The sequence below is a fragment of the Onychostoma macrolepis genome, chromosome 08 (genome assembly GCF_012432095.1).
Source record: "Onychostoma macrolepis isolate SWU-2019 chromosome 08, ASM1243209v1, whole genome shotgun sequence".
Taxonomy (NCBI): domain Eukaryota; kingdom Metazoa; phylum Chordata; class Actinopteri; order Cypriniformes; family Cyprinidae; genus Onychostoma; species Onychostoma macrolepis.
In genome coordinates, this window is record NC_081162.1 from 22,552,297 (window position 1) to 22,571,692 (window position 19,396).

A 19,396-nucleotide genomic window follows, 5' to 3' on the forward strand; every position below is an offset into this window, starting at 1 on the left:
TAATAAAATTACAGAAAAATCCCGAAAGCTTCATTTTGGCGGAGACTCTGATGAATGGAATGGGCAGAAAACTCCGAATAAATTAATTCATCAAGTTGTTTTTTATTTTATTTTTTAATTAATGGTCAGGAAAAAATAGACTAGGTGTTTAATCATCAGCATGTCAGCATGTTATTTTCTATTTATTTTTATTCGTGCAATTTCGAGGTGAGCAATACATTTTACAAACAAATACACAAATAAATAAATAGTTTGAAACGACAACCGCATTGCAGGTAACGTGGTTGCACATTTAACCTAAACGAAACGTTTACTCTAAAGTCTCTAGATTTAAAATAATGCTGTTTGTGTCGTCTAATGCCGCCGTTCATCATGGTAGCCGCCCAACCACGATGCCGTGCACAGCCATAGCCTACTTTCCGTGTAAATTGAAACAATGACAGAAACGGTGCGTTTTTGCTTACAGTCGAGTAAATATAAAACAGGAGATAGAAACTTTCCAAAACTGCAACTTTGCAAAACTTTTAGCTTTCGTCATTTTCTGATAATTAAAATTGTATTCAAGAATAAAACATGCTTCTATCAACCATTTTGCTTGTGTTAAACTATTGGCACCAAAAACGACAAAAACAAAACTGAACGATCGCGCCCCTGTGAGAAACTACAAATCCCATCATCCCTTCAGCGCCGGTGACGTCACTCGTGCGCCAGTGTTCGCGGACGCAGCAGCCATGGCGGACGTTATGAATGTTGGAGTGAATTTAGAAGCGTTTTCTCAAGCAATTAATGCCATCCAGGCTCTTCGATCGAGTGTCACTAGGGTGTTCGATTCTCTTAAAGATGGGATGAAAAATAAGGAGACCCTTGAAGGGCGGGAGAAAGTCTTTATAACTGAATTCCAAGATAACTTACAGTCAGTCAATCGCGATTTAAAGTGAGTTAAATGTCTGAGCATTCAATAACCCTGTGAAATGTTATAACGGTAACCATAGTCACTGCCAAAATGCAAGTGTTATTGTAATAAACCATGGTAACGTTAACATGGTACTACCCACTGCTGTCGGCATGAAAAGCGATTATGACAGATTATTGAATTCCCACATTAATTTATTTTGATTTTAATGTATTATGCTATCTTTTTAATCATGGCTCTGTAAATCAAAATATCTTGATTTTAGCCTGTCTTTGGGAACCATAATCAAAAAGATGTATGTGACATTGGTGTGTGGTAAATAAATAAATAAATCAACCGTACCAGCCTGATATTTGTTTCTTGTTTTTGCAGTGAATTGGAGCGTCTCAGTACTTTGGTTGGCAGGCCGTCAGAGAGTCACCCCTTACACAACAGTGGACTGCTCAGTTTAGACCCTGTTCAGGACAAAACACCTCTCTACAGCCAGCTGCTCCAGGCTTATAAATGGTCCAATAAAGTAAGTTGTCAGCATTTTGCTGATTCGCCTTGCATTATAGCCTTTATATGCAACACACACAGGAGATACAAAGGTAATGGAATGAACTTTAAATGACAAATGTCGTAAATGTTCTATTCAGACTTGAGCCACATGTCACTCCAGAAATATGTTTAATACTGAATGACGGAATAAAGGGTCACCTTAATGTGGCCCAAGGTAACTACAGTCTTGAACAATGTTCAAATGTTTTTTTCCAGGCCTTGAAAAAGGTAGGCCTATATGTATTTTTCTAAATGTGGGTTGGTAAGATTTTCTTTTTAATGTTTAAATAAGATGTGTCTTTATGCTCATCAGGGCTGCATTTATTTGATCAAAATACAGTAAAATGAAAAAAAAAAACCAAAAAAACCCCCAGTAATATTGTGAAATAATATTACATTTTAAAATAACTGCTTTCTATTTGAATATATTTGAAAATGTAATTTATTCCTGTGATGGCAAAGCTGAATTTTCATTACTCCAGTTTTTAGAGTCACATGATTCTTCAGAAATCATTCTAATATGCTAATTTGCTGCTCAAGAAACATTTATTATTGTTATTATTATTATCAGTATTATATTTTTGTGGAAGCCGTGATATGCTTTTTTTCAGTGTTCTTTGATCAATAGGAAGTAATAATTTATTTATTTGAAATATAAGTACACTAGTCAGCATTTGAAGTGGATCAAAACCTTTCATCAAAGTTGTCCTAAAACCTAAAACCAAAATGCATTCTTGTCTTAGGACAGCTTTGATGAACTTTTTTGATCCACTTCAAATGTTGACTACTGTGTCTTTGCTATTCTTCACTATCGATCAATTTGATGCATCCTTGCCAAATAAAAATATGTGACCCTGGAGCACAAAACCAGTCTTAAGTCGCTGGGGTATATTTGTAGCAATAGCCAAAAATACATTGTATGTGTCAAAATGATAAATTTTTCTTTTATTCCAAGAATCATTAGGATATTAAGTAAAGATCATGTTCCATGAAGATATTTTGTAAATTTCCTACCGCATATATATCAAAACTTAATTTTCGATAAGTAATATGCATTGCTAAGAACTTCATTTGGAAAACTTTTGCATATCATTGCTCTTTTGTTGATTTGATTACTTTCATTGTCCTCATTTGTAAGTTGCTTTGGATAAAAGCATCTTCTAAATGACTTAATGTAATGTAACTTTAAAGGCAATTTTCTCAATATTTTGATTTCTGTTGATTTATTCCAGATTTTCAAATAGTCATATCTCGGCCAAATATTGTCCTATCCTCACAAACCATACATCAATGGAAAACTTACTTATTCAGCTTTCAAATGATTTATAAATCTCAATTTCGAAAAATTTACCCTTATGACTGGTTTTGTGGGACATGGTCACATATATTAAAAAAACTTTCTGACTAAACTTTTAAACAGTATATGATTAGTAATCATAAATGATTGGAAAGGTGATGGAAAAGTCATGTAAGTGTTTGAAATTCTCATTGGTGAAACTTTCGGTAGACAAAAGTATTTTGTTTATAGTGGTTACATTTGATATGTGTCAGTTATAAAGTGTGATTTCTCTTCAATGTTTCATTTACATTGGTCACTGCAAAAAATGCAGTAGTGATAAATGGAGTGTCTCGAATATTAAAACATGAAGGACAGAAAGTAGTTTTTTTTTTTTTTTTTGAGTTTCAGTGGTTTTTGACAGTATCAGTGCATGGTTGCCAATTTGGGAACATGTAAAACACTGGGCAGAAAATGTATCCATTTAGAAGAAAAAAGGCGATTGGGGGATTTAAGTCCTGAACACATGGCAACTTCAAGCATGAAAGCTAGTGGAGGCTTGTTACCGATGAAAGACAATGCAAATGTCAAAATGAAATGTTTTCAGGATCAATAACCAGTGGGAAAATATGACAGACTTTTATGCTTAATGAATCGAGAGGAGCAGAAATCATGTTCATGATTAAAATATGATTTATCATGCAGTCCTAGTCTTTGCTATGTAAACAAAGATGCATATTGTAGTTTATTTGTGTCCCACACAAGCTAAGTGAACGGATTTATAGCATCATATAGTTAAAAAGTATATTTTGCATTCACTGTAAATTTGCGGTGTTGGTCAGAGCCTTCTTTTTTGCCTTGGTACCTGTGGACATTGCATTTGTTTGTCTTCATTTAGTTTTAAAAGCTGCTTCACATCCATTCATGAATTCCAGACGAACATGAATACAAGACTTTTACATCATCATGGGCGTCAGACTCAGCTGAGACATGGAATTGAATATCATCTTGCCTCTAATAATACTTTAATACTATAATCAAGAGGAAGCAGGTCTACAGTTTGATGATCTAATTCGCAGCGCATCAATGAGACGCATTATAGCTTGTATCTGTGATTTGCTTAAAAGCAATGTGAGAAGTTTGAAATGTGAAAAAGCTTGCCAAGTCCGTCTGCTTAATTCGACAAAAAATAGAGTTGTTACTTCTCGCCTAGTAAATCTTCTTTTGTTCCTGAAAAAGCTGTAAAATTATGTTCTCTTTGGATCAAGGTCCTCAAGCGAATCCTCTCAGTAGAACGCGCACCACGTCTTGCCAGAAGAGCACACACTTGAGATTCAATAGATGTGGGTGTTCTCACAGCAGAACCAACATTTGCTCAATATCCATTACGGCTGAGTGCTTTGACTTCTTTTGATCTTGAGTAGGTCTTCTGTCCTAAGTGTTATTGAACAAGATTTGCTATTCTTACTGTAAATGCAATTTCACAGGATGCCTGCGCTCTGTTCTTGAGTTCTTTGATGCTTCGCCCTTAGGTGATGCAGGTAGCATTATGATAGACCAGGAGACACACTATTTATTTGTTTTTTGGAGAAACGGCACAAAGCAGTGGTTTGATTCTTAATTTTGGAGGTTTAAGTAATAGGTTATTAAAGGGTGAAGAGTGTTTTGCAGTAGCAGATCACCGTTTCAGGTTTCCTGCATGTGTGGCAGGTTTTTTGGTGCAGAATAACTGGGGTTAAAGGGCTCAATCAATAGCAGCTACTCATCAGTTGCTCTCTACACACTGTGTGCTTAATAGTAGGTGTACGCAGGTCAGCGTCCTCGAGCAAAATCAAATCTTTTCAGCTTTGCTATTGCACAAAAAAGCTCTTGAAACATCACTGGTAGGTGTCTTTTTGTAAGTCATTCAAATAAATGAAACTTTTTTTTGTCATATTGAATTAAATTGTTTTGAAACGTTTCATGCCTCTTCTTGCCCAGAGGTGCTTTTTTTTTGACACTTTTTAATTCCTTTTTTCCAGTTTAGTCACAGCGTCTGTATTTTTTTTTTAATGGAATGCACAATTGTAATGGCACGATATTGGTTATTTATTTATGTATTTATTATTACCAGCGTATTGGTTTGTTTATTTATTGATATTCGACAAATAGACCTATATATAATATATTTTATATTTAAATTGTATGTATGTATATAAATTAACTGAAAAAAACTTAAGTAAATTTATTCAAAATTTCATATTTTTATTTAGCTAATATAAAAATGTAAAAATATATTATTTATATTATAGTTATATTTAAAAAGAAAAATATAAATAACAAAAACACAAAATTATCAAAACATGAACTAAAATTCCAATGAAAACTGAAAAAGAAATAAATAAAAATACGAATTAAAATTACACTGCTTGGAACTTGTTTGCTTTTCCTCCACTTCTTTCAATTCAATTTGGTGCCACTAGTGTTTTAGGAATGACCTGCTTCACCTTTAACGGTTGTGAAAACAACACATTTTAGTTTAGATTAAAGTTGACTGATGAATTGCATAATACAACCTAGAAGTCAAGTCACATTTATTTGTATAGCGCTTCATACAGTATAGATTGTTTCAAAGCAGCTTCACGGTAATAAACAGGAAAATAACTGAATCAATGATGCATACTTCATCAATTGTGTGAGGAGGACTTTATTTAAGGAAGTAAATTGGCTTACATTCAGTTTCATGTTGACTTTTGAGGTCAAAACTTTCAGATTTTTATTTATTTATTTGCAGTTTTCTTTTTCCATTTTGAAAACCTTAACTAAATGTCTGAGTTCTGCTGGTCTCATTAGATTGAGGCGGTACTGCATCAGGACGGTTTGTGAGCTTCTTCTGCCCTCTGGGTGTAGGCCAGCTGTTTTCCCACACTCTGAGGGTCGGAGCGTTACAGCAGGATTAGGTGTGTCTGGGCTGGACGGTGTGCGGGCAAACACAGGCGTGAGGCCAAACCAAGCCTCTCTGCAGAAGTATTGATGCTTCCGCGCTGTCTGCCTGGACAGCACAACTCCCGCCCCACTGTAAACACGATCGATGCGGACGTTTCCGCCATGCAAATTACCCCAGGATTAATGCACTTGCTGCTTTTAGTATGGCTGTTTTTGGCCATTGTCTCCTTTGAGTCGGTTTCTGGTGGCACGTCAACCTGCGGTGTGGGCATCAGATATCAGTTGCTATTTAGGATTAGATGGATTTTTTTTTTTTGTTAAATATGATCATTATGGAACACTTAAGGAGTTACACTATGAAAAATCAACGTATCTTTCAATATTTTGAAATTAAAAATGGAGAAAACAAACTGAATTATAACTGTGGCACAAAATGAAATATATAAAATAGATTTTTCTTTCTTTATAAATGGACCTCAGAGGGAAAAATAAAAATAAAAAAAAACTATGTCTCCAAGTGACCCCAAAACATTGTAGTTGTAGTAAATTATGGTGCCGATTTGTGTGTGAGTGTGATTTCATCCTGGCATATTTACAATAATTTACATTTCACAGTTGCATCTTTGCCAAAGACCATTTTAAAATTTTGCTAATTGGATTTTTAGTGAGTATGTAATCTGTTCAAATGCTGCAGTCTGTTAAAGTTGGTCCAGTTGGATTTGAGAGTGAATAGATCAACAGTTAATTAAAGGGAAACATGTTTTGCCTTTGGCTACTATCTGTCACTTACCCTCATTATGTCCTGATGTGTTTTGTCTCAGGAATCTCAAGGTCCACTTCTTCCCGAGGCCTTAGGTTTTTTTTAAGTGGGAAGCATTTCACATTAGAAAATATTAAGTAAGTACAAAATAAAGCAGGGACATTTTGAAACGAAAAACAATGAACCTACTTATTTCAAGATGACTTGACCAGCTTTTTGTCACACAGTATCAGACAGCATTGGTATTGCTACAAAAGTCTTAAGTTTACATGAATCATAGGATCTTCCTGACTTTGTTGCATGACTTTAAATCTCTATTGAGATGGTTTAATGACTGTTTAATTGTATTCGAGACGTGGTTGTGCTCTATCAGTACAACAGAGATGTCAGGGTGCACAGAGAAACGTTTAAGCACCTGCTTTTCCCTGTATCAGAGCACAGTTAAGACATCAAGCTGTTATTCTGCCATTTATAAATACTAGAGCTCCCCTAGTGCCAGCAAACCCGGGGCTGCCAGGAGCACATGAATTATGTGACATTCCAGACTTTTTTGCAGAAATGTTTCATGATTTTAATCTGTGTTTGCACAGATAGTTTGTTTTTGTGTCTCGGCGATTAAAACTTGGGTAGAGTGAAAGTACACCCGTTGGCTTAGTTCTGTAAAAAAAAAGTCTTTCTGCATAGAATAGAACATTAAAGAAACATTAGACACAATTAAATGACTTTTATTTACCCACCTTCATGACATTTCAATCCCATATTATTATGTTAAAGACAAAAAAGGAGCATAAACATAGTCCATATGACTTGATATCAAATGGTGCATGGAATCACGTGGACCATTTTTTATGGTGTTAGTTATTTAACTTTTTAAAATAATAATTTGTAATATTTATTATAATTAATTTAAGTATAAATTGCTAGTGTCTTTTGATTTTATGGCAAAAATCAGCTTGGGCAGTGCAAGTTTTGTAATAATGCTTATTTAAGTCTATTTGATCAATTTATTAAAATTATTTGTGTTTTATGTGAGTGGTCTGGCATGGAAATGTCCCTTTATATATACTGTAAAATGCATAAGAAAATGTATAATAATTCACTGTAATCAAGTTTAAGTGAGAAGGGAAACCTGGTTGTTGCATTGGTTATTTTTGGTCTGTGCTCACCATATTTTTGCACTATTTATTAGATTACAAGTAACAATATGCAAATGCACTTCCCATTTAATGAAGCCAAAGCCTCAGGAAGGAGGAGACCTTGAGATTTCTGGAGCCAGACACATCAGGCAATAACCGATGGTGAGTGACAGCTAGTAACCAAGGGCCAAACATGCTTCCCTTTAATTGTCTTTCGTATAACATGTGAGCATGCATCATGAGTGTGTATGACTGTGATTGAAGGAAACTCTGAGAGTAAAATGACTTTCACAAGGTCACTTTGCCAGCGGCGCTCCGATATTCTTCTTCTTAAGCGACCGGCTTGCACACCTAGACAACTAATGAGATCAAAAGATTAAGAAGCAGAAATTAGCCCCACTTGTGTGAAATTGCTAAGGTTGTCATTTGCTTATGTATTAAAGGAAAATCTCTATTCTTTGGACATGGACTTTACAATGAACCTTTACATAAGCTAGTCTCTTCATTCAAACAGATTGGATCTAATCTCAAAGAAATTCCACATTTGAATTTGTTCTAAAACATGGAGGGAATTCAAATCATATTCATACAGTTGAGCCAGCTCAGACAGCGCTAAGACTCCTGATGAGCTACGGGAACAGTGTAGATGTATTTTATATTTTATTTCATTCCTGCAATATTATATCCACTAGAGCGGTCATGATATAGACTTTTCAGTAATTGATGGCAGTACCAGTAAAATTTAATGTTTTGCATTACCTACTTACTTACATATTTATTTAGTTACTTACTATGCACAGCAAACCAAAAGTAAAGAATTAAACATACCTTTATTTAAAAATTTAAAGGAATAGTTCATCAAAAATGAAAATTCTGTCATTTAATTTTCTTTGTTGCTCCAAATCTGCATGATTTTCTTTTTTCACATATTTTGAACCATGTTTTTTTTGTTTATAGAATGAAAGTCAATAGGGTCCAATGTTGTGTGGACCACGACATTCTTCAAAATAATTTTTGTATTCCCCAGGAGAAAAAAAAAAGTCAATGTAGGTTTATCTATGTAGATTCATCACTAAACAATCACAATCAAATGTAGGTTTGTAACAACATCAGGGTGAGTAAATGATGGCAGAAGTTTTAGTTTTTTTAGTTTTTATCCCTTTATGCAATATTAAATGCTTTGTGTCACAACCGATCATGTGAAATTCGACAGAACGTGAAGTCACACTTTTTTTGAGAGCTACAGTGGAAGTATCTTCAATTCAATTCAAGCCTCGCTTGATCTGATTTGTAGTTCATTTTTATTATTAATGTGAATATTAATTAAAGTAGGTTCTATATGTATTAATACACTAAAGTTCTTTTGACCTAAAATCCACCTTTATGCATTCAGACTATCTCGATTTTAGTAATAGAGTTGCCACTAGGCTAGATGTCTAACAGCTATGTCATGTCAATCCCTTGTGTCAGAGTTTATATTATGGATATTTATATATAAGCCTACAACTTTTTTTTTTTTTTTTTTTGCCCTCAAACTAATCAAAAGAATGCTGTGAATGTTGCAGAGACTCGTGGTTTTTCACATCGTACAATGTCCTGAAACCGTGCAGCTGGTTAGGCGCTTTAATCATGTCTTGAACGAAGCTGTCAGAAGAAACAAATGGCAGGCCTCAAACCCAGAGCCCACAATAAGATCAGAGAGCAGCGGACTTGCCATCACAACATGTTTCAGCCCTACAGTTAATGATGGAGCATGTGTCTGCCAATTGCCGTGCCAGGGAGGACTAATAGCCTGGTCAGTCTTAAAGATCAGCGTGGCGCGAAGGGACGCAAAAGAGTGGAAAAGAACGAGAAACAACTAAGAGGGGCCATAAAAAAACAGCGACCTTTTGAAAATGCACTGCTCTGAGAAAAATGTTTGATGTGGTAACTTTAGCCAGCTTGGATTCCTTATTAGTTCCAAGACAAGGTAGTGTAAAGTTGAAAGAACAGTGGTCTCTGCTCGCCTCGGCCTGCTAATTCCTCATTAAAAGAGCAAGGGACAAGTGAGAACCTTTGATTTTTTTTTTTTTGATTTTTTTTTTTTTTCCCAGTGCTTGCTATTCATATGAGTGAATGTTCATTTAAATTGTTTGTTTAGAAGGCCGTGGGGACGATGTCTATTTGTAAAGTTTTTGGTTGATGTTAAAATTGGATGAACTTGGATGATAATGATACTTCTTTGTAGGGTTTAACCTAATTGCGATCACTGGTAATTTAGGAATATTTGCTCCATTTTCTAAACCTTCCAAGCATTTGAAATTTAATATTAATTGATACTTGAAATGGAAAACTGTCCTTCAGCGCATAGAAGTGATGTTTTTTTTTTTTTTTTTTTTTTGTCAAAGAAACACACATGTAATGACCATGACAGACATTATTTCTACAGTAAAATAAGAACATTAATATTATTATGGTTACAGAACTGTTACCACATATGTATTCCATCAATCCTGGGAACAAAATTCTTTAATTTTCCAAATGTTTTGTATTGTTCTCCTTTTTTTAACAACTTCTACACATTATAACATGTACCATTCAGTAAAAATGGGCTTAATGTATTTGGTGTATTTACGCAAAAAAAAAAAAAAAAAAAAATCTGTCTACATCTTTTAAAATCTAGCTTAAATTTTTCTTGCATTTAATGGTGTCTAAGAAAGAAGTTTATCCAAAAATTTGTTTTCATGCTGCTTTTTGCATAATCTAACTGTTAATAGTTTTCACATCTGCATATCTGCACCACAAAAAGGGCCAAAAACATATTTGATTCATGAATGTAGTCCATATTATTTGACTTGTGCATCGAAAGTCATATGATTGCTGTGTGTAATAGTTTCACATCTCATTCGAACTGACAATTCTGTTCTTATCTTACAAATAAAGTTGTGTTGTCAATGACCTCAAACTTGACGAGTGCGGTTTTGCCGTCATTTGAACCTGAACATGCATGAATGAGATTTCAGGATTATTACTGAATAACAGATTAACAGAAGTTTGGTCTTTTCCTCACATTGAGCTGTCATTTGACTTCAAAAGTCCTCTGAACTACATTTATGGTAGTTCCATTAAAAAAACAACAACAGCATACAGCAGGCATAATTTTATGTTTGGGTGAACTGTTCCTTTAAAACTGTTTTGCTATCACATGTCTCTCTTTCCTTATTCAATCACTGCCTGTAGAAACTTGTTTAAATCCAAATGGGTTTCCTGCATGGAATATGTCTGATCTCATTTGCGTTACCCATAACCCTGATTTATGAGAACCAGGCATAGAAAATACCCTAGACCTTGTGATCCCTGGCTGATATTTAAAAATTAATTAACCCCCTGACTGCAGCATAGCTGTCTCTTCCTCTCTCCGCCCGTCAATCTCTCTTTACCTCTTCCACCTTCCCAGTCTTGAGGTGTCTGTTTTCTGTCTCTCATTGCATGGGGATTAATATCTTAATTATCGCTTGTGACTAAATATTTTCAATGAGACCATAGATTATGCATATGGATGTGACAGCCTCTATGTAATATTTTCAGCTGCTGCTGCTGTGTCTTGTCATTCTGTTTATCAGTTTATTCAAGATACTGATGAGCTGTTCTAATTAGATGCAGCGCTATAGGTTGCATATACATTAAATTGCATGTTTAATTGCACTCTCTAAATATCTAATTTGGCATTTAGCAAACATTTTTATCCTAAGAAACTAGAGTTTGAGAAACGAAATGTTACGAAATGAGACAATTTTTTGCCTTCACAACTGGACACAGCTTTTAGAAACCTGATTCTAAATTAAATATTTTTGGTAGAAGTAAAATATGATTATTATTTCTACACTCTCTACGTTCTCCCAGTAGTCTACCTCTCAAAAGCTAGCAGAACTGAGCTGAACAAATTGAGGCGATTTTCCCCCTCAAGGCTGTGTAAAGTTATGGTGGGATTTTAGATAAAGACGCACTCATACAAACAGTCATTTCATCATTTTTCGGTGCAGAGTTACAAGCGGTGAATGATCAAAGAGAGTTGTTTCAACTTGTACTTAATATTCGTTACATGGTTTTGCTGTTCCCTCCTCGGCGAAGCTTCTTTGAATAGATATTGGATTTGATGGGCATGTGCAATTAGTTGCATGGAATAATGCAGTTCGCTTGCGTAAGTACTAGTCTTCTAGGTCTGCTTATAGTATTAAATGCAAAAGCATCAGGAATGAGATGCACTGCAGTCGGAGTGTTGCAGAGATCTGGACGATGGTGGTGGATGCCCTGTCCTCATTAAAAAAAAAAAAAAAAAAAAAGTATTTTAAAAGGTATTAAAGAATTAAAAGTGCTTTTAAATGTTCCAGGGCACCCTGTGTGAGAGAACACTTTACTTGAAGCATATACATATAGTATGCATCATAATTAATTCACAGTATATTATATGTCGTCGTGAATTACTGTATGCATTAATATGCCCCCATTTATGGCTTCACAATTTAATAGAATAATATATTGAAGCACATGATCAGTATTGCTTGCACTAAGCTTATATACACACACACAGCCTTGAGGTAAAGTGTTTCCAAAGGTTTCCTTGGGAAGCATTTGTGTCTTATTTAAAACGGAGTGTGTAAGATCTTGGATTGGATTATAGCATGATAATGTGGTATAGCACAATGCAATGGTTTTTCTGTGCTTCAGTGATTGTGAGGCTGTCTTGTTTTGTTCCATTTGACGGTGACATTGATTGTGTGTGCTTGTCCCATGCATCCTCTCACAAGTCAGATTCTGACCCCGCGCTTTAATCTTCAACTGCCCCAATGAGATGACACTCTCAGCTGCCTTACAGCATTCTGGGTAATGCCCATCTTGTCCTCTGAGTCTCTCTCTCTCTCTCGTACTCATTCTCCGCTGTCCTCCACGTCTTTTGTCCTTTGCCTCAGTGTTTTTTTCACTGTCCTTCTTTCTTTATGAACAAGGCTTCATCTTGTAGATGTTGCTTTGGGTTCCTCTAATTTACAGAAATACATAGGAAATACTGGGCAGCATACTTAAAAAAATCCTAATCTTTTTTTTTTTATTTCTTCAGTATTCAAATTTTTTCATCTTTTTGATAATATTCCGAAAATATTTTGACATTTACTCACAATTAACATGAAACAACATTTGCAACCTGTTTTACTTTGTTATATTTGAGTAAGATTAAGGATATTCATCAAGAAAAATGTAGGATGAGACTATTTAATCCATCAGGTAATTATTAAATAAGTGTTATATACCAGAATTGATGTAGGTGACATTTTAATAGAAATTGTGACATATATATATATATATATATATATATATATATATATATATATATATATATATATATATATATATATATATATATATATATATATATATATATATATTGAAATAATGTTTTTTTTTTTTTTTTTTTTAAGTTTTCGGGAACACTTTACCTAAAGCCTTAATTTATAATGCATTATAAAGGATTATTAGGGTAAAATGCACTATAATTATTCATAATGTGTGTTGTAATACATTATATCTTGTCGTAAATAATTATATCCAAATTTAAAATTCAGAGTGTAACAATGAATTGATAAGTGTTATTACCTGTGGTAATAACATTATAATGCATTATTAGGTGCATACAAAGCATAATTAATGCATTAAAACTTTTTAATGCATTATACATAGTCTTTAAATAAAGTGTTACTGAAATTTCTTGTTCTCACCAGTGCTTAATAATTATAATTAATACTCAATTTTTATATTACGTTTTTTTATTTGATTTGATTTCGTATTGGCTTTACGATGGTGTTTTTATCATTATTTTAAACAATAAGACTATTTATATAGAAATTGGTTCATATAAAATACAGAAACCTATTTTACATCTATAAGTATTTGATATTATATTAATTAATTCGATCTGACACTTTGAATTAAACATAATTGAATTGAACTTACTCCGAATCTAGCAATCTTATCACAAATATATCATAAACATTCAGTATGTCACCCAGTCATAAGTTCAGAAGAATGTGTTGAATTATCCAAACTACACAATTACCAGAGGCCAATATTTAAACCAAAGGTGATTGATGTGGATGTTTTTAATGCACCAAATCTCTCAAGCCACTTGACATTTCAAAGGCGCCTGAGCCATCTTGACAGCATCTTCTATCTGTGTGTTGTTTTTTTCTTGTTATGTAGGCTTTTTATTTATTAGCAAGGGCTTTTTATACAGCTGGAGCCCAGCTTCCTACCGTACACGCTACGCTCGTACAAGATCTGGCCCTTACCAAGTCGGCTCATTAGCTACGAAAAGGAGATTCAGTTAATTAAAATAATTCCCGTTAACACAGCTGCTTTGGTCAGCCAAATTAAACAGGGGGAGTGCTGTGCCGTCTGCTTCTCACTCAGCGAACGTCGCTCCGCTGCCTCGGAACATGGCTAATTAGCTCAATAGGAGGAATATTTTAATAGCAATTAATGAGGCACGGGCCTATGCAAGCTCTAATTTAAGAGCCTGGTTTGTGTGGGGGTGCATGCCGATGAATTCTGAAACCTGATGAGATCGCTTTTGTCACCGCTTGTGTTACGATCGGCCACGCTTGCTACCAGCGTGTTGCTCGCTGACTATTGATTTTCTTGAGATTTTCCAGTAAGCTGACTACCCAGAGCAGCAGTGCTGGAGAAGATACTTTGAAGGTGCAATTTGTCAAGCAATAAGTTACTCATTTACAAAAGTAGTTGGTTTACAATCAAGTTAGCCTTTTGGTAGTTAGCTGGCATTGAAGTTCTCCTCGAAAGCATTGTAAGCCTAAGTAGACCGTAGAACCATTGGCACCAATGGAAAGCAATTTCCCAATGTTTAACTGCCCAGATGTTGGTTAAGCATGCAGGATGAGTTCTGTCACATCCATTAACATCTGTCCTGACTGGAGTGACAGAGTGCTACTCCTGAGCATTCTAGGTAGCAGACACCTTTCACATGGTTTCATCACATGAGCAGAAGAGCTATGGACAGGCTTCTGCGATACTGCAACTTCAAAGCCAAAGATATTACACGCACCATGTTACGTTCAACATAGTAAGACAGGAGGCGAGGGGGAGGAGGTGGGCAGGAGACGAGGAGGAACACAAGGAAAACGTGATGGAGTACTATATGCAAGCAACTGTGCTTTCTCCCAGAAGAGCAGATTGTTGACAAGATTGGAACTGTGCTTTGGGTAAACAATTCATAAAAGCCCAATTAGGCTGGGATGATTTCGTTTTATATTTTTGCTGTCCTTTGTAAAGCTGCAGAAGATTCTCTGGACACTCATGTTCACCCGAGTTTCTGAATTCAGGGCTTGAATGCAGTCACCGTGGGACTCAAATTTGACCCATTGGCCATAAAACTCTTAATAGATGCAGATATGTTTGTGTAGATGCCCAGTTAAGCAGTCCATTTACCCAACCAATGTAAATATTATATGTAAGGGATAATCAACGGCTAGCTGTGCATTAAATTATTTGAATGCACGATGTGGAGGTGAAAAACCGCCCGACGCGCAGCGGAAGTGCATTCAAATCGTTTAATGCACAGCTAGCCGTTGATTATCCCGTTTATGCCATGGTCATTTCCCAGCATTCACATATTAAAGATGTTAACAATATTTGTGCTGCAATATTTGACCGGAACGATAAAAATGATGGTTATTTTCGTCTGTATTACTATTCAAATGTAACTGTATGTTACTATGGTTACCAATGTTTATAGGAAGCACATTAATATAGAACGTGATTAAACTGACCTGGAACTACCTGTGCAGTTCAACGAATTTAATCAACACCTGCCAGCCAATCAGAATCGAGTATTTAGACAGACCATGGCATAATATTATAATAACATTTAACACTCATTATGCAGTAGTAAATGTTTATTATTTTTTATGGAATGTCATAACAAATGTCAGTAGAAAGGGAAGAATTTAAAATGAGCGGTTCATTCATAAATTGGTACGACCTTACCTTCACATTGTGGAAATACAAATGGAGAAGACAATGAGTGCAGCACTGAAAAGGGGCGGAGCTACATAAGGTCTATTGCGTAATGAGATTCTTTGTTTAAATTTTGTTTACTTTTATTCTACAATTCTACAATTTATTCTACAAATCTAGAATAAATTGATCAAAGTGACAGTAACAATATTTATACCACAAATTATTTCAATTTCAGTTTTTTACAACAACAACAACAACAAAAAACATTAAGCAGCACAACTGTTTTTAACAATGAAGAATGTTTCTTGAGCACCAAATCAGTGTATTAGAATAATTTCTGAAGGATTATGTGACCCTGAAGACTGAAGTAAATAATTCAGCTTTGCCATCATATATATAAATATTACATTTTTAAATATACAGTGGTGGCCAAAATGATTAGAACACTAGTATTTTCACCAGCTCTTTTGCTGTAGTGTGTCAGTAGGAAATATCAGTTTACATTTCCAAACATTCATTTTGCCATTAATTGTAATAATCCAGTGAGATTTTTGTTGCCAGTGCTCCACACAGAGATCTGATCTCATCATCATCCAGTCTGTCTGGAATGACATGAAGAAACAGATCAAACTGAGTCAGACTAAATCCAAAAGAACTGTGGCAACGTCTCCAAGATGCCTCAAGAGACCTATCTGCAAAGCTACCTTAAAAACTATGTACAAGTGCACCTAGGGAAAAAGCTGCTTTAAACGCAAAGGATGGTCACACCAAATGTTGATTTAATTTAGTTAATAGAAGTTAATTGATAAAGAAAATCTATTTATGACATTATTTTTGACAGTCCTCATTTTACAGCATTTTTACACAAGTGCCTAAAAGCTTTGCGGGTAGGTCTCTTGAAGCATCTTGGAGATGTTGCCATAGTTCTTCTGGATTCAGTCTGTCTCAGTTTGTTCTGTTTCTTCATGTTATTCCAGACAGACTGGATGATGATGAGATCAGATCTCTGTGTGGAGCATTGGCTGTTGTCAGACAAAAAACTCACTGGATTATTACAATTAATGCCCAAATGAATGTTTGGAAATGTAAACTGATATTTCCCACTGACACACCTACAGCAAAAGATAGAAATAACCGACTTAAAACCATTTTTAGCTGGTGAAAATACTAGTGTTCTAATCATTTTGGCCACCACTGTTTTAAAAATGAACAATGTAATTTTAAAATAACATGAATTGTTATAAATTGTTCACTTTTTGCGTACGTACATGTATATGAATTGTTAATGTGCTTTCCAAATAAAGACCAAATAAATGGAATTGAATAATCATGGTCAGGAGAATGTGTTAATTTTACAGCCCTAGTACCTGAACATGTGTTTTTCTGTAGTTACAGTACCATGCCGGTCTGGCCTCCAGTCTTCTAAACCAACAGTCACTCAAACGCTCAGCCAATCAGATGGGAACATCAGCCAAAAGAAGACCCAAAGTTCAGCCCAGCACCCTCGCCCTTCCAACACAGTGAGTATGGGGTCATATTTTTAGCAGTATCTCGTAACCAGAGTCAAAGCTCCCTATAGGCTCTTTTACACGTGAAACCAGTTTAGTTGTTGTTAACTTTGTCTGGTAAATGTACCACATATGGACTTGATTCTCACGAAAAAGGTAGATGTAGGATTGAAAAAGCACAACACAAGGCCTACATTCATGAAAACTGAAGTCAGCAGCATCTGCTTGTCCGTAGACCCATTGGCAGCAGGTCAGAGGTGACCATTGATTCTCTTCCTCTCTATTGGTTCATCTTATTACAGTGACAGAGTAGAATAGCTCATTGTCTCTGTGGTGTCACTGGGGTCTTAGACCGTACGCTTTAATAATAAAGCACTGAGAGTGAGATTTGGTGAACAGAGAGGAGAAGAGAGCATGGACTCTGGAGGGAAGATGAAAGACGGATGGAGAATGAACAGAAAATAAGTATGAAGGACTGATAGAAGAGACGAGAGCGGAGCCCAGGTGGTCTGTGTCCCTCTGAAAAGCCCACTGATGGGATACCACTCCTGTTTCTCCTTGCAAATGTGCTCTTTTTAATCTGATTCTGTTTATTTTCTTTCCAAGGTCCTTCAAAGTGATTGTTCATTTATTTCAAGTTGTAGTGCTCTCCTTTGCTCTGATGCCTGTCTGGGTGCTCGTAGCGCAATGTGCTCTCCGATGCTGAAGGACGAGGAGAAGAAACAGTCCTTTGCAATGTGTAACGTACTATCTACTGTGTCCGAAATCGCTCTCTGTCTAAACACTATATGACATCAAAAATTATATTCACTTTATAGTTATGTTTTTGAACCCAGATGCAACCAGTCTACATACAAGCTCTGGAATTCATCAAAAACGCAGCAAGGAAATTTATACAAATAGTGTAAATTTTATTAGTTAACTCAATGCCAAGTGTTTTATCTTTCTTGATTAATCAAATACAGTAACTTTATTTTATCTGGGAGGATTGTACACAGAGGAAATGAAAATATGATGAGTGATTCACCAGTACTCATTCATCACCTAAAGATGACATATAATCAATAAAATTGACGAAAGGTTTTAGAGATTTTGGTCTATCCAAAACATTACACTACTGTTCAAAAGTTTGAATTCAGCTGTGTTTTTGAAAGATGTCTCTTATGCTCAACAAGACTGCATTTATTTGATTAAAAATACATTAAAAACAGTAATATTGTCAAATATTATTGCAGCATAAAATAACTGATTTCTATGTGAATATATTTTAAAATGTTATTTATTCCTGTCATGGCAAAGCTGAGTTTTCAGTAGCCAATAATCTAGTTTTCAGTGTCACATGATCCTTCAGAAATCATTCTAATATATGTAATCAAACAGCATTTTTAATTATTATTGTCAAAGTTGAAACAGTTGTGTTGCTAGATAATCTTTTGTGAAAATTGTGGTACTTTTTTCAGGATTCATTGGTAAATAGAGTTTTTGTAACATTGTAAATGTCTTTAATGACACTGTTGATCAGTTGAATGCATCCTTGCTGAATAAAAATGTTAATTTCTTAAAAAATAAATAAATAAATAACCAAACTCTTGAACAGTAATGCAAATATGAGTTCCACTTGATTGGAAATAGCTGCCCAGAGGCGTTACCAAAAGTCCACTATGTGGAGTTCACTATTAAGAGAATAGCAACAGAGTAAATGAGAGAGTGATTGGTTCAGAATGAAGTGTTTGAAAAGGCCTCAAAGGCAAGTGGAAATGATGGTTTTTCAAAATACCACCTATATACCCATTAACCTGCAGTTTCAATATAATGTCTGTGCATGAAAAGGCTTCTCCAAATGTCAGAACTGCTAGTGTTGATGCCATTTTTCCTGTTTTTGTTGCACCAGGCTGCTCAGGTCACAAGCAGCTTCTTGAAAGACTGAATTTGAAGGATTCGTTTTCATCCATCCACACAAAAAACATCAGCAATACACTAAAGTGAGATGCTCATGACAAATCTGCTTTTAGGCAACTGAAAGTGGCCTGAAGCTGACTGGCCCATCAGTCTACAATGCACTGTGTATCTTTAATAGCACCGTACTGTTTTTTGGATGCGAGAGGATGTTGAACGGAGCAAGGTGAACAGAGACAGCGGCTCTTCTGTCAAACGTCATTGTCCTGATGAATTTGCCGTTTCTAAAAGGAGCGTAGCATGAATTATGCAGCACAACCTTCATGCGCATTTGCTTTTATGTTACTTTTTTATGTCCCAGCGTTCTGCTTCGCATTCCCGTCCAACATTGCTGCTTGCTTAAATGAGTGGACCGACAGTGAAAAGTAAGGCTGT

The 19,396-nt window shown here is 35.3% G+C and overlaps 1 protein-coding gene across 1 annotated transcript in view; it reads left to right on the forward strand.

Moving 5' to 3' along the window:
* The first annotated feature begins 705 nt into the window (after positions 1 to 705).
* The window catches only part of med27 (mediator complex subunit 27), a 61,185-nt gene continuing 42,494 nt past the window's right edge, over positions 706 to 19,396 (forward strand). Inside the window, exons 1-3 of the mRNA XM_058785252.1 lie at positions 706 to 934; positions 1,286 to 1,430; positions 16,947 to 17,077. Of these exons, the coding sequence (XP_058641235.1) occupies positions 732 to 934; positions 1,286 to 1,430; positions 16,947 to 17,077 (479 nt within the window). The 5' untranslated portion in view covers positions 706 to 731. The remainder of the gene's footprint in view (positions 935 to 1,285; positions 1,431 to 16,946; positions 17,078 to 19,396) is intronic.